Source organism: Gracilinanus agilis, chromosome 2, assembly GCF_016433145.1.
Source record: "Gracilinanus agilis isolate LMUSP501 chromosome 2, AgileGrace, whole genome shotgun sequence".
Classification (NCBI taxonomy): domain Eukaryota; kingdom Metazoa; phylum Chordata; class Mammalia; order Didelphimorphia; family Didelphidae; genus Gracilinanus; species Gracilinanus agilis.
The window spans coordinates 646,443,688-646,460,138 of NC_058131.1; the positions used below are offsets into that span (position 1 = coordinate 646,443,688).

Here is a 16,451-nt window from a genome sequence, read left to right on the forward strand (position 1 = left end):
AGCCTTGTGTGGGTAGGGACAGTACTGTGGGTCCCTTTGACCTTCCTTCTTCCCACCCTCCCCTAGCCCTTGCTACCCCTCAGACAATCCCTATAGATCAATGTTACTGAATTGGGCGGCCGCTGCCCATGGTGCCGACAGGTTCGTTCGCATTAGCTTCTGGTTCTGGTCATGCTGGCCACTACCTAGCTCACATCCCATCTCTCACTTATGTGCCTTTTCTTGTACCGGCTTCCCTCCCCACACCTCCTCCCCAAGTCCTTCCTTACCCTCAGCTCCTAAAGTCTCTGAATGCTTCAAGCTGAATTCCACTACTCATTTTTATGAAGTCTTTATTGATACCTTAAGTTGTTAACGATCTCTCCTTCCTCTAATTATTACCCCTTCCCCCCAGTGGATTGTAAGTTACTTAAAGGCAGGGACTACTTTGTCCTCGAATCCTCAGAACCTAACCCATGTGTCTAAGGTGTACTTTATAAATGTTGAGTTCCCACGGATTGATCAGGTTTCTAAGAAAGACTTTGAGAGAATCAGGATTTTGGGTTTTGAGCAGATTTTCAGGGTGGAGGGATTATACTGCATCCCAAAGTTCTCAGTAACTTCCCCTTGTGTATATATATGCATGTAGACTGAAGCTGTTGGATCTGGCTAAGCTTCCCATCCCATCCCATGGAGCTGGAGGGGCAGTGGTGGAAAGGACAGCTGGCTGCTGATATTCATCAAGCACTCCGATACAAGGTAATCCTGAATTCTTCTCCATCTCCCTCAGGTGGCCTAATTCAGTTAATCTATCAATCGCAAGAAATCTACTCGTGCTTGAGGATCAAGATTCTCAGATGTAGGCTCCTTGTGGAACAGAAAAGGGGAAATAGCTGAGTTTGCCTAGTTCTGTGGTCAGCTCCTTTAGTCCATTTCCTGGCCTATATCCAAAAACATGTCCATAAGAAAAAGCCTTCACCAAAAAGTGCAAGATGGTTCTTGTCTTTTTCGTTTCTAGAATGGGTTAAACAGTCAGCTGTAGAAAGAGTAATTGAATTGACTTTTTGGGATAGGGGCAAGGAAGAGACTTTTATTTCTCTTTGAGTATTTGTTAGGTCCCTTTTACTTTTCTTAGGTATGTACAGTTTTGAAGGTTTTAGTACATAAAAGAATTCCTTAACAATTTATATTGTTCTTGCTCTGCTCCTTGGAGACTGAATAAGATTATAAAGGCATCCTTTGAGGGTGGAAGAGGCAGATACTTCATTCAGATCCTGAGAACTCCACTAACAATCGAATTCTGAATCCATAGATGTATTGCAGGAAGTAGAAAAATAGGCCAGTATAGTTATTGTTATAATCTATTCAACAATATGTATTTACTGATGTAGTCAGAGATTGGTTTTTAAAAAAATATGTTTTAAAGTATAAAGTCCTTTTGTCTACCAGTGAACCATCTCCAACTCCATTTTTTCCAGTATTAAGGGTTTCAGATCTTAAATGCTTTTAAATCCCATTCATTTTTAGGTTTGGGTCTGATTTAAATGTAAGAACAAGGAAAAACACTATTATATGCCTAGTCTATTCAGGAAACTCCTGAATAGAGCTGCTAATTTTCCACTTTGAAAACTGATCATATAATTTAGGGATTTTTTTTTATGAATTTCATTTTCAGTTGGAACTTTTTCTTTCCTTCAAAATGTCATTGCACCTCCTGTGTACAAATGATGACAGTACCTATGGATGCAAGTTTATTTTATATAAACTTTGATAGATTTTTCTTGGAGTACAAATTAACCTAGATCTTTTTAAAAATTTCCCAGTTTTATTTGTATAGACTTGCAATTGATTTATTTTATTTTTATCTTTGTATCCTGAGCACCTTGCACTTATCCCTGGTACTTAAATATTTTTTATGCAGAATTGAAATTAAACTCTTCTCAGAGTTCCAAGAAATTGGCTTACTGTATCCAATTTACTTTCCCAGTGAGTGGGGCAAATGAATATGAATGTATTAAGAGCATAACTATGGGACAGTTGTTTCTGGGGGGTTTTCTGCCATTTCCCTTTTTTTTAAGCCTCCTACTAGGATTCTAGAAAGATATTGAAGGCTAGGGACTTCTAAATAAATAATAATTTTTAGAGAAACTGAAAAGAAAATATTCCAATTTCTTGGAGATAAGTTTAAGGAAATTCTTAGTTTGCAAGGTTCATCAGCTGTTCCCATGCTTAGGGATGTCACCTGCCTGTACTTTAATCCTATTAAAATAATTAAACCACTTGAGGAGGATGGAATTTGGGATTATCTGATAAGGAATTAATAATTGGAATGGAGAGTACAGAGAATTGAGAAAGAAGTTTATTACTGAGCAGTAGGGGAGAAGAAGCTTTAAAGCTTAAAGAAATATAGCATGTTGTATTTCTTTATTTTGGATCCTTAAACGTAGTATGAAGGTTGTCTGTCATAGTCTGTGCTACTATGAGGTGGGTTTTTTTAAAGTTGTTGACAGTCTTTGTGTTTGTGATAAAACTGTTATAATTTTTGTGTTATTGTTTCTCCAGCCATTATACATGGATATTGAGTGATTAATACAAGTCTTCCTTGTCTTAAGTAAATGTAGTCTTTAGATTTTAGAGAATTAGGAATGAGAAACTTTTTCACTTTATAAAATCTAACGAGAACATACTTTAACATGTTTTCAGACAAGAATGTGTTACCTGCTTGATGTTGATAGGCACTTGTAGTGTATAATATTACAATATACTTTTATCACATGTAAATACTCAAAAAACAGTAGGAGCAAGGTTTAGGATCCACAAGCATGTAGTCAAGTGACCTGTGTTCTTGGGAGAATTGTTCATATTTCTCCCTACTCAAGAGCCAGCTGTTATCAATACAAATTAAGTAAAATTTTGTTTATACACATCTATTTATCTAATAGTAAAAGAGAGAAAAAAGGGGTTGAGGGAGACTACTAATGTGGACTAGACTTCCAGATAACATAGTTATTAGTGTATTACAATGGCCAACATTTGATAAAATTGGCTACTATCAACAGATATGTACTGAGTGTAATGTTGCCCTAACCAGTGTAGTTTTGCATAATATTTTGTTTTCTTAAACCCTTACCTTCAGTCTTAGAATTAATACTGTGATAATTCCAAGACAGAAGAATGGTATGGGCTAGGCAATGGAAGTTAAATGATTTGCCCAGGGTCACTGCATAATGATTTTAATATATTATAATTAATCTTGATATAACATTTTTTGGCTAGCTTCAGGTTTATTATAGAGGTCCTTTGGAATTAATTGCCCCTTAAAATTGTTTTGCCCAAACTTGTGTTTTTATATAAGTGACTTTAGATGGATATGCTTGTAATTCCTTCCTATCTGAAAGTATATTGTTTTGTGATTCTCCCCCACCACCCCACTGGAGATACCACTGATTTTATGATGGAAATCAAGAAGAAAGTGAAAATCATTTTCATTTTTTTTTAAAGTCCTCTTAATGGAATGCAGCCTTTTCATAAAACATGTAAAATTTGGATGAAATTCCATGAGAACAAATTTCTAGAGCATCCTTTTTATTACTTTGAATTTGAATTGCCTATGAAGCCAAGGCACTTTTTAGATCATAGAAGAGATAGCAAGGAACACTAAAATGTTAGAAAGGAATAATTATTTTTATTAAATCTTATTCTTATGCCATTTATTAAATGCTTTCTCAATTTCCTTCTCTTTTACTCAGTGTTTCAGGCATTGGAAATAACTAGTAGGATATCATTTAACCTTTTAAAAGCATTTTGGTGTAAAATATTTGCATTGGCTCAAATGATTCATTATATGAGTTTTGTTTAATGCTAGCTGTTCTTGCTTTTATTTTAGGAGTTGAAGTTGCCCACCTATAAAGGCCAGTCACCTCAGCTAAATCTCAGGCGGTATTTTGCAGATCTGATTGCTATTGTGAGCAATCGCTTTACTCTTTGCCCTGCAGCTCGGCATCTTGCTGTCTATTTGCTTGACCTCTTTATGGATCGATATGACATCTCCATCCAGCAGCTGCATTTAGTTGCACTTTCCTGTTTGCTTCTAGCAAGTAAGTTTGTACTCTCTTGACAAAATGGAAACAATTTTCTATTGGTATAAAGACCAACTTTAATGTGTTGTAGTTGATTTATACAGAGAGGACCTAGGAAACATCCTTTCTTATTTGTTTTGTAAGAAGATGAATTTGGATGATTATTACACCATCTGTGATCAAGAACCTTGTATTATCTCCTTTTAGAGAGGGGTCCATGGGGTACATGGTAAGTGATACTTTCATGTGGTACAGTTGTATCTATGTAGAAAACTAAAACTAAAATTTAGCACCTAGTTGCTCCTGTCTACCTTTAGCCTCAACATTGCATAGTTATGTGGTAAGTGGTGTTATCAGTAGATAACACATTATATTGGATGTCTTGCTATATCTCTAACTTGATAGAAATCCATTGCTGACCTATTTCATAGCTTATCAGCACTCATAACAAAAGATGCATTGAGACATCTTTTAGTTAATTCTGTTCCTTACTTCTCTTAAAAGGCTGGTTTGGAAGCATAAATTGAGACTTTTAAATGGCCTGTATTTCTACTATGTACATTCTTGATGTCATCATAGCAGAGTGTAGTCTTATTTCCACCAGCACCCAAGGGAGGGCTTACCTTCTTTTGGAGGCTAAGATCTCAGAGCCATCAAGCTCTGCTTGTCTTAAGTGAGTTATGATGTCAACAACATCATCTCAGGCCTAGCATTTTTACCAAATAGCTACCAAAACTGCTTAAATATGGGTGATGAGAATAAGTTGAGATATGAGCTTTGTAGTAACACTTTACTTTTCTGCATAAAGCCCCGTGTTATCCAGTTTAGGTCTCAGGTCTTCCTTTCAAGTCACTGTGATTGAACGTCCACTTTCTAGTAGAGTCTCAGTTACCTTGTTGTTTTCTCTTAAATTATGAGATACCCATCTGGCTTGAAACTAGCCTAGGCATGTCTATCTGCCTACTTAGATCCTCTGCTTAGCCCTTTTAGAGTCTGTTTTGTCTTATTCCATGTTTATATTCCTGGTCCTTTAAAAAAAAATTCCTCTGCACTAGCCACATAAGAGCTTCATGCATGTCTTTTCTGGAATCCAACCTTCTTTGCTATTCAGACTGGGCTATTCTTGAAATAAATAGGTCTCTTCTAGGGGGTCTGGCTTCTGTTGAATTAAACTCTTCCCCCATTTCTCACCCCATACACAAAATTGCCTTCAGTCTCTCACCCAAACACCTTTAATCTGTTCCCAGAACCTTTTTGTTTCTCAGAGGAGACAAAGAAAAAGCTCTCATTTATCTACTAACAATTAGTCTTAAGTAAGTTATAATTATTTAACACAGACATCTGTATATATAAGAGATCATGTATTTGTGGAAGGGGAAAGCAATTTTTCACAGGCCTCTGGGCTGGCCCTAGGTTTTGTGTTTTTTTAAACCCTTACCTTCTGTCTTGGAATCAATACTGTGTATTGACTCCAAGGCAAAAGAGTGGTAAGGGTAGGCAATGATTTGCCCAGGATCACACAGCTAGGAAGTGTCTGAGGCCAGATTTGAACCCAGGACCTCCAGTCTGTAGGCCTGGCTCTCAATCCACTGTGCCAACTAACTGCCCTCTCTACTGCTTGTTTTTCTAGAGACTTTAGCTAGCCTAGCAGACTAGCCTTTGTGATTTAATATAATCCTTCAGGTTGTATTTACCAGGCCATACACATGAAGCATTAACATTTCTGTTGTTAACCTTTTAGAACATCAGCATTTCATTTAGATAGTCAGAAGTTCATTTTTCTAAACTCTAAATACAACAGAAATGTGAATTGTCCTTATCAGATTGAAATGGGATTGGTGCTACCTATACACTGAAGCCCCTTTTCCTCTCTTGCAGGGTGGGGCAGAGGTGCAGAAAGGAGGAGAAATCTGACAGACCTTAAAATGATGACCTGGAGAGGCCACTGTCTCTCCATTTCTGGCATTTCAGTCCCATATAGATGTTTTACGTTAATAAATGCCAGTGGCCCCAACCATACCACATCTAAAATCCTAAATTTTGATCTATTAGGTGAAAAAACTCTTCCCCCCCCCCCAATTTTAGAAAGTATGTGTGAAATAGAAACCTCCAGTCTTGGGACATAGTCCTAAGGCTGGAGTTTGCTTTTTTGTATTATGGATTCCTATGGCAGGCTGAACACAAGTTTATGTGTGTATGTGTGTGTATACACACACATAGGATTACAAAGGAATATCAAGTTGAAATAAAGTTATTAAAAGATTTTCCCCATCCAAGTCAAGGATTCTTTAAAGTCTCTTTGGATCCTGTTCATCCATGGACCCTAGTCTTTGGTCTAGAAGATGATATTGAGACCTTGGTGCTTTCCACCCTCAGCATTCCCCTGAGTCTGGCAAAAGGCTTCCAACACTTAATATTGTGGGTTGCTAAAGTACAGTGTCAACTGGAGAAGTAGTCTGGCTAGTGTTTTTGGTAGGAAGACTTGAAGGAATACATGGTACCAGGTGGAAGATGGAGGTCTTCAATGGTGCTTCAGTTCCTTAAGCTTTTCCTGATCCTCTGATTGTTGGGGATGTGCTCCCCTCATGCCCCAGAATGTAAAGCCCTTGAGGGAGTTTTGTTTCATCTTTGTGTCCTCTGTATCTGGCATGTAGCTCCTTGATAAATGCTTGTTACATTGGATTTCTTTATCTTTTTAGTTGGACAATCATATAGCATTTGCCTAGTATTTCATCCTCATGGTTTCTGATCTAGGATCATTCTAGGGAATTCCACAGTCACATCCTCTTTGACTTATAATAGAACTCAAATCCTTTTTTAGTCCCAACATAGACATGGTCTCTGGGGTTCACAAGTAGACTCCATTATAAAATGGTTTACCTTTCTTATAGCAGGCATTTGGGCCATACAGAAAAGTGGAGTTATTTTTTTTTAATGTGGCCAGAACATTTAACAATTAGCTCATCTTTCTTTTGTTTCCCCCCAAAATGACTGCAGTTCATATTTATATAACATTTTAGTGTTCCCTCAGAAGCTAGATGAAGCCAAAAGTCAAGGTCTTTTGCCCTTATCTGCTGGTTAGGTTTTACAGTCATAGAAGTAAATCTCTTTCAATTCCCTTCCTTTTTATACTCATGATTGTTAACAATACAGAGACATTGTACTCGTGGAACTTCATGGAAACACAATGCTAATTTTCAGCTCAGAATTTTCCAGTTTTTGGCCTGTGCTTTTTTTTTTTTTTTTTTTTTTTTAAACCCTTACCTTCCATCTTAGAATCAGTACTAGATTTTGGTTCCAAGGCAGAAGAGTGGTAAGGGCTAGGCAATGGGGGTCAAGTGACTTGCCCAAGGTCACACAGCTGGGAAGTGTCTGAGGCCAGATTTGAAACCAGGACCTCCCATCTCTGGGCCTGGCTCTCAATCCACTGAGCCACCTAGCTGCACCCCCCCCTTTTTTTTAACTAGCTCTAGTCCTAAAATAGGTAGCTGTGATATATTGCTAAAATTTTTCATTAAAAAAAATTTTATCCCAAAATTCATCTGAAGCAAAGCAAAAATCCCAAAGGTGGCTATTTAAATATATACTGCCTTTCTAAAGACAGTAAGTTATGAAATGTATACTTATTTAATGACTACTTGGTAAATATAAAGTTCCTATAAATGCTTATTAATACAGGTTTCATAACAAGCCCCTGCCTACTCAGGTAATATAGTATTGCATGGGAAATGGAGTTGTTATGCTTTGATCTTCAAGTCCAGATGTTGGTTTGGAAAGATTGACTCCTCAGCTTCTGTTCTTAGTGATACGTAGCTTCTTTGATGTTGGGGAAAGTGCTTGCTTACCTTCTCTGCTTCAACTATAAAATAAGTAGCTTTGTCATTGGTTTAGATGGTCAAAGTTCCAATGAGGTAATACGAAGCATTCTTGCTCTTTGAATTAAGCAGTGTAGTACCAAAATCTAAGTTAACACTGTGTCCTAATAATGAATATCTTTCTTCTAAACAACTTCAAACACAAACCTCTCATTAATTAATGTGTACAACTCTTCTTTGAAGTACATGGCAAGTATTATTGCCACTTTAATTGGCAAGGCAGAATTTTGATTTGCATTTCGAATTCATTACTCATTCTGAAAGATTTTCATTTTGTTACCATGAGACCAATAAACTAATGCCCCCTCTCTTCATATTATAATCATTTGGAATAATTATCTTCTAGATAAAATATTTTAAGGCAGCTTCTTGGTTAGAAACAGGTGTTGATGGTTTAAAGCTTAGAAAATATAAGCATGTTATTTTGGACTAAGTATTTATTAATTGTCTGAAAATTCTAAATTGTAAACATTGTCTCAAATTCCTACTAGAAGTGATATATAGGAATTTTACATATAATGGATCCATGACTTTTTGATGTAGTTACATTTCACCTGCTAGCTTGTGAGCAAGAAAGTGAACTGTTGGAAGGAGAAATTTTAATAAATGTGCATGGGGGACTGTATATCTGTGATGTGGTGTGCACTATTGTAACAACTATGGAGGGGCTATTGAAGCTAATGTTGTCACTTATTTTTCACTTGAACATAAAGTCACATTTTATAGTAGTGAAGGCACTGCACCAGAAGGTAGAAGATGTGGTTCAGTGGAACAGAAGTTTCTTTTCTACTATTTCCTAGATCAGTGATGGGCAAACTTTTTAAAGAGGGGCCCAAAGGAAAGGAAATGCTCATCTGTCAGTCTGTTTCTAAGGCAACTCTTTCGAAGTTTCATTGTATTGTATCCTACTCATTGTATTCGTCAGATTAGGAATAATGTCTCTGGGGCTGGATAGAACATTTCAGGGAGCTGCATCTGGCTCATCACTGTCCTAGATAATCTTAAGGACCTAGTCTCAGTTTCCTCATTAGTAAAATAGGAATGATGATCTTACTGGGTGTAGGCAGCAAAATGGACCAGATGAATTCCTCAGCTTGTTCTCAAGTTCTATGATTATTTAAAGATGCCTTGAATACCTTGAATAATTGAAAATTGAAGTAGAAGATTTTACTGTCTCCTGGAGGAGTGATTCTTGAAGGATGAGGAATTAGGAAAGAAAGTCTTTGTATGTGGATCTAAACCAATTTTTCTCAAAAGTAAGTTTGGGCCTCTGAGGCTTTGTTGGGTTCTGTGAAATTATAATTTTTGTCTTTTTTAAATCTTATTTTTAATTTGACAATTGAAGAAGAAAGATTGATAGTTGGTATACTAGGAAGAATATGGAATTAGAGGTCAGGAAACCTGAATCTGAGTCCCGGTTCTGCTCCTAGCAAGGTATATATAACTTTAGCCATAAACCTTAAGCTAGGCTTTGTGAATGGGTTTCAGAGGACCTCTTAACTGTTTAAAAAAATTTTTTTTGATAACTTTGATAACTATAATGTGTTTCCCTTGTCATGCTATATATTTTATTTATGCACTTAAATATAATTCTCTTAAGAGGTCTGTAGGCTTCATCAGACTGCCAAAGAGTTTCATGACCCACCTACCCCCAAATTAAGAACCTTTGGCTTAATAAGCAAATCATTTGACATCTCTGATCCTGTTTTTTAACTTTGAAATGAGAGGGTTGGACAGAATAATACTTGAGGTTCCTTCACTTCAACCATTCTTTATTTCTGGTTTTTTTTTTTTTGGAGTGGGAAGAAGGAACAGAATCCAATTTCTTCAGATCTATTCAAATAGTTGTGATGTGCCAAATTTTCAATTTATTTGTAAGGATGAAATAATTTTTTTTAATCTTAACTTTTTTAAAAAATGTCAACAGCTTATAGAAACAACTTTTGGCAATTGTTTTCTGACATTTCGTGATTCAGGTTCTTCCTTCCCCCCACCCCCACTATAAATAATCTGATATAATTATACCAGTGCTTTCATGTGTTGAATATTTTCATATTCCTCATGTCATGACAGAAGACATCGCTCATATGATAAAAAAACTCATGAAGAAAATAAAATGAAAAAAGACTTGCTTTGATCTGCAGCCAGATACCAACAGTTCCTTTTTGGTTATGGGTAGCATTTTTCATCATGAGTCCTTTGGGGTTATCTTGGAACCTTGCATTGCTGATAATAGTTTAGTCCTTCACTGTTGATCATCTGATCATCATGCAATATTTCTGTTACTCCATACAATGTTCTTGTTCTGCTCACTTCACAAGTTCATAGAAGTCTTTACAGGTTTTTCTTAGCTCATTCTATTCATCATTTTAAAAACTGAAGTAGAAATGGTCAGAGATGTTTAACCCCATTTTCATAATGCACTAGAATATATATCTGAATGTTTACTACATTCCATAGTTCTGAATTCTGGGAGGAAAATGAACTATGTAAGTTGATCTATAGAACCAGTCGGTAAAGGAAAGGATAATGCCATGTTTTATATACTTTAGACTTTTTCTTTGAATCAAGGGGATTGCATTTTGACAACAGATGAATAACATTTCATTGGCTAACTAAAAATTTCCTATTGCCTAATCATTTCTTTTTGTGTTTTTGTTCTCCAAGGTAAATTTGAAGAAAAGGAAGATAGTGTGCCCAAACTAGAGCAGCTGAACAGCCTTGGTTGTATGACTAACATGAATCTAGTATTAACAAAACAAAATTTGCTACACATGGAACTACTGCTATTAGAAACATTTCAGTGGAACCTCTGCCTTCCAACAGCTGCCCATTTTATTGAGTATTATCTTTCTGAAGCAGTACATGAAACAGATCTGCATGATGGCTGGCCAATGGTTTGTCTGGAAAAAACCAAATTATACATGGCAAAGTACGCTGATTATTTTTTGGAAGTGTCACTGCAAGGTAAGCTTCTGTTTCTAGTAATTTGTTTAGATTTGTTAGTTGGTGATTATGTACTTTCTGTTACTTAAGTTCATTCTTGATGTCTTCACAGATTATGCCTTTCTAAATTACGCACCTTCTCTAGTAGCTGCTGCATGTGTGGCTTCATCAAGAATCATTCTTCGTCTTTCCCCAACGTGGCCTACTAGATTACATCGCCTAACTGCCTACTCTTGGGATTTCCTGGTGCAGTGCATTGAACGTTTATTGATGTAAGCCTCTTTATTTGTATTTGAAGTTTTAGTTGTAATTCCTTGAATTAGATAATATTTTATTTTATTTGTCATAAAAAACACACTTCTATATTGGTCATTGTTATAAGAGCAAAGTTATACATGACCAAAACCCTGAAGTAAAACTAAAAGTACACTGATTTGAAGATGACTCCAACAATTCTTTCTCTGGAGATGGATAACATTCCCTATCATAAGTCTTGCAGGATTGTCCCAGATCATTGCTTTGCTGAAAGTAGCCAAGTTTTCACAGATAATCATCATCCAATTGTGTAGAACATTCTTCCAGTTCTGCTTATTTTACTCTGCGTCAGTCCTGCAGATCTTTCCAGCTTTTTCTGAAATCATCTTGCTTATCATTTCTTATAGCACAATAGTATTTACATTACCAACATGTATCACAATTTTTTCAGCCGTTCCCCAATTGATGGATATCCTGTCTGTTTCCAATTCTTTGTCACCACAACAAAGAGCAGCTATAAATATTTTTGTACAAGTAGGTCCTTTCCTCTTTTTTATTATCTCTTTGGGTTACAAACCCAGTGGTATGCTGAATCAAAGGTTATGCCATTTTATAGCCTTTTGGGCATAATTCCAAATTGCCCTCCAGAAGAGTTGGATCAGTTCACAACTCCACCAGCAATGTATTAGTGTCCAAATTTTGCCACAACCCCTCTTACATTTACCACTTTCCTTTACTGCCATATTGGCCAGTCTGATACGTATGAGGTAGTACCTCAGCATTGTTTTAATTTGCATTTCTCTAATCAAGAATGATTTAGAACATTTTTTCACATGATTATTGATGACTTTGATTCCTTCATCTGAAAATTGCTTGTTCATATCCTTTGACCACTTGTCAATTGGGGAATGACTTGTATTCTTATAAATTTAACCTAGTTCTTTATAAATTTGAGAAATTAGACCTTTATCAGAGACGTTTGTTATAAAAAATTTCTTCCCAATTTGTTGTTTCCCTTATCTTGGTTAGATTAGTTTTGTTTGTACAAATGTCTTTAAATATAAGCAAAATTATTCATTTTACATATTTTAATAAATACTCTATCTCTTTTTTGGTCATAAATTTAGATAGTATTTTAAATCACAGTATTTTCTGATTTTTTCCTTATGCACAAATTACTTTAGAAACACAACGAGTTTTAAGTTATTTGTTGTTACAATTTGTGCATTTTCATGAAGGGCTTTAAGAAAACCTTGCCCCTAGAAGCTAGGTAGGGTCCATGAGTATACTTTTGGGGGGCATAAAATTGCAAAGGGGATTCATGCCTAATGTAAGCCAAAGAATCAGATGCAAGCCTTCTTAGCCTGATTTGAATAATAGGTGAACAACAGTTGTTTTCCTCCATGGCTCTGACCTGTGATGAAGAGATTTTGTTACCTGTTCTCACAGATCCTTTGTAGGGGCCACCATTGCCTAACCTGCATTGCTTCATCTTGGCCACAAGGATATTAGAAGTGTCTTCTAAATACTTAGAAGTCAGTCTGCTTTAGAACTTAACTAGAGGAGATATCAGTCTAGTCTTCAGAATTGGCCTTCATAGCATTTTGAAAAATTGAGGCATCATTGATCTAAAGGCTAGCACCTTCATAGTCACAGAAAGATCTCAGATAGCCATTTAGCAATCACTTCTGCAGGTTCTGTCAGTACTATAGGTTGTACTCTGCAATCAGATCAGGTAATTTGAACTTTAAGGGCTAACAGGTACTCTTTTACTATCAGCTCATTTATCTTGGGTTTTAATTTCCTCTTTGCTGTGGCTATTCTATCTTTTTCCATCTGAAGATTGTTCCCCTTGATAGAGAAAACAGAAAAAAAGTAGATGAGTAATTCTGCTATTTTTTTCTCTCTCATAAATTCACATAATGATAAATTATGCTTATGTAGTGCTTTGATATTTGTAAACAACTTTCTTTATAATAAATCTGTGAGCTAGATAACGTTAGCGTTATCCTCATTTACGGATGAGAAAGTCACCATAGCCTAATGAATACAGAGCTGGCCTCAGAACCAGGACGCCTTGATTTCAAGTCCCATCTCTGATACCTACTGTTATGTGATGCTGGACCAGTCACTTAACGAACGAATGTCCCAGACAACTCTAATACTAGAATTTGTAAGTTAGGAGCAGTTAGGTAATACAGTGGATAGAGCATTGGTCCTAGACTTAGGAAGACCTAGTTCAAGTCCAGCTTCAGACTTACTACCTGTGTGAACCTAGGCAAGTCACTTAACTTCTGTTTGCTTCAGTTTCCTCAACTGTAAAATGGAGTTAATAATCACGCCTCCCTTCCTCCCTCCCAGGGTGGTTGTGCAAAACAAGTGAAATAATCATTCTAAAGGCTTAACATAGTGCCTGACACTTAGTAAATCTCACATAAATGTTAGCTATTACAAGTTATAGAAAAGATACTGACCTGCATTTTTAGAAACAATTCTCTTGTTTGGGAGTTCCCTATACCAGTGAAATCACAGCATCCAGTCCTCACCTATCCTTATCAAATGATACCTTCTATCCTTTGCAAACAAGGAAACCAGATTATAGAATAAATGGCTTGAACATGACCACACAGTATGTGTTATTTGAGCCCAAATATATTGACCATTTCTATCATGCCACATTGACTTCCTATTCTTTTTCCCCCCCTAAACCCTGTACTTTCCATCTAGAATCAATACCATGGTATTGGCTCCAAGGCAGAAGAGTGGTACGGGCTAGGCAGTAGGTGTTAAGTGACTGGCTCAGGGTCACACAGCTAGCAAGTGTCTGAGGCCAGATTTAAACCCAGGACCTCCCGTCTCTGGGCCTGGCTCTCAATCCACTGAGCCACCCAGCTGTCCTCTGGCTTCCTTTTATTCTTTAAAAAAATTAAAAATTAGATTTTTATTACTATCTTTTGTTTTAATTATGTGGCATTGTATTTTGATTTTGTTTTGTGGATGTTTTTTCCATTTGCGTTACTGTAGTCACTGCATATTGTTTTCCTGACTCTTGATTTTGTCTTCATATCAGTTCACTGTAGTCTGTGTTTCTCTGTTTTCATCCATTGTTGCAGTGGCTTACAAATTAACATGCCCATTCTGGAAAGCAGTTTGGAATTTTGCCAATAAAATGACTAACTAATGTGTCTATGCCCTTCTTTGATAGAATGCTCCATGTATGCCAAACTGTTTACATTAGCAATTTTTGTGGGAGCAAAGATCTGGAAGTGAATTAGATGCTCATTGTTTGAGGAATAGCTAAACAAATGTTACATCAATAAAGGAATACTACTGAGTTTTCCTATTATGTTTACATTCCTTTTCCATATTTCTCATATTCAGGTTGATTCTGTGACTGTTTTTTTAGTACATTTGTAAAAATCTGATTTTATCAAAGAGATCCTATATTATTTCTGTGTTGTTCTCTGTAGATATTTCTTCCTTTTCTTTCTCATTGGAATAACCCATTCCTCAGAACCTTTAGTCCCTTTTAAGATGACTTTATTTTATAGTGCCAGACTATAAAATCACAGTGCTCTTTTTCCTCCAAATTTTTTTTTTAGCCCTTAGCTTCCATCTTAGAATCAATACTGTGTATTGGTTCCAAGGCAGAAGAGTGGTAAGGGCTAGGCAATGGGGGTTAAGTTAAGACATGTGCAGGGTCCCACAGCTAGGAATTATCTAAGGTCAAATTTGAACCCAGGACCTCCTATCTCTGTGCCTACCTCTCAATCCACTGAGCCACCCAGCTGCCCTCTTCCTCCAAATTTTTAAAAATTTGCTTCCCTATAAATCTAGGGTACATATCTGGCCACATGCTACAATCTCCTCTTTTGACTGTCAAATTCTAAAATGAGTTATTTTCTAGAGAGCATATTTGGTAGAATCAGTCAATGAGATCAGTTTATTGGTATGTCTTTTGCCAAATTTATCTTTTTTTAAAGTTTTTTTGAGGATTATAGTAAGATGTCTATGAAACAATGAATACTTAATTATATAAGATAACTTGGTTTTCTTTTTTTTTGTTTTTGTTTCTTTGTATCTTAGTGCTCATGATAATGATGTAAAAGAAGCCAACAAACAGAAAGGACAGCCTGGCCCCCAGCAAGGTCAGCTGAGTGTGTTTCACCCTGCATCCCAAACGACACGACCAGTCCCCATCCAGCAGCCTCAGTATCTCCATCAGGCACATCCAACCTCACTGCAGTATCGCCATCCAGTGTCAGAGCAACAAAACTGTCAACAGATAGTATCTACCAGCACTCACACCTCAACCTACACATTACAGACTTGTCCTACTGGCTTACAGACCAACGTTCAAGGCCTTGGGCATGTGCAGACTGGTGTTGGCATGTCCCTGGCAATACCAGTAGAGGTTAAACCATGTCTTAGTGTTTCTTATAACAGAAGTTATCAAATAAATGAACATTATCCTTGTGTCACTCCATGCTTTGAGAGGTGAGGATTTGTCAACATAAGCATTGATCCAAACTTTATTCTCATCACCTCTAAGGATATAGATTAAAGAGAACGAACTCTATTCAGAAGGAAAGCAGAGCTGAATGCTAACAAGATTTCAAACATTGAACCCACTAAAATTGAATTTAAAATATTCCTTTCATTGCATCATGTATCCATGAGGAAAACTGAAATAATAATTACAAGCATGTCAAATCTGTTGCATGTTATTTCCACAAGAATCTGTAGAGCAAAAATTTCCAAACCCCAAATGAAGGTCCAATTATTTCAAGCATTTTTCATTACCAAAAAGAAAAAAGCATTTGGAATGGTTCCTAATTCTTCATAATGGTATTTGTCTTATGATAAACTTTATACTGACATTAATCTCAAGGAAAACCACTTTTCTGTGGACTTGCCAAATGGTTTTTGTATGAAGGAAATTTGCAGTATTACTTTTTGAAGAGGTCATTTTTGTATATTCTGATGTTTTTGAATAACATACTTGATTTCTAGATGAACTTTGACTACATTCAGATTCATTGAGTGCTTTGCTGCAGTATCAGTCTGTGCTATAGAAAAATACTAAATTCATTAGTAGAAATTATTCTACATAACTTCCTCTTACAAATAGTATGTGGATTTGGAGATACAGATTGAGATCACAGGCAAAATTTGTCTTTGTTTATAAAAATCATGGTTTTAATATACATGGTTACCTCAAGTTTAGATGAAAACACATACTATCTCAGGGAATTTGCACTGCTTGGAAACACTTAACTGTAATGCAGCATGCTTTTGAGATGTTGAGAGTATTGAT

The 16,451-nt window shown here is 36.3% G+C and overlaps 1 protein-coding gene across 3 annotated transcripts; it reads left to right on the forward strand.

Moving 5' to 3' along the window:
* The first annotated feature begins 660 nt into the window (after window positions 1–660).
* CCNJ (cyclin J) lies at window positions 661–15,887 on the forward strand. Of its 3 annotated transcripts, none has more exons than XM_044662647.1 (5): window positions 661–738; window positions 3,866–4,076; window positions 10,601–10,900; window positions 10,992–11,151; window positions 15,221–15,887. In XM_044662647.1, the coding sequence occupies exons 1-5, from the start codon at window positions 670–672 to the stop codon at window positions 15,633–15,635; spliced, it is 1,155 nt and encodes a 384-aa protein (XP_044518582.1). In that variant the 5' UTR covers window positions 661–669; the 3' UTR covers window positions 15,636–15,887. The 3 variants fall into 3 exon arrangements, with proteins under 3 accessions (XP_044518582.1, XP_044518583.1, XP_044518584.1); XM_044662648.1 differs by having other exon boundaries at window positions 11,025–11,151; XM_044662649.1 differs by having other exon boundaries at window positions 11,028–11,151.
* The last annotated feature ends 564 nt before the right edge of the window (window positions 15,888–16,451 follow it).

Bases quoted from the DNA above. Each gene is read 5' to 3' on its own strand.
- CCNJ (XM_044662647.1), top strand. From the start codon at position 670: ATGGAGCTGGAGGGGCAGTGGTGGAAAGGACAGCTGGCTGCTGATATT. The intron at 739-3,865 runs GTAATCCTGAAT...CTTTTATTTTAG, and splicing joins ATCAAGCACTCCGATACAAG to GAGTTGAAGTTGCCCACCTA. The intron at 10,901-10,991 runs GTAAGCTTCTGT...ATGTCTTCACAG, and splicing joins TTTGGAAGTGTCACTGCAAG to ATTATGCCTTTCTAAATTAC.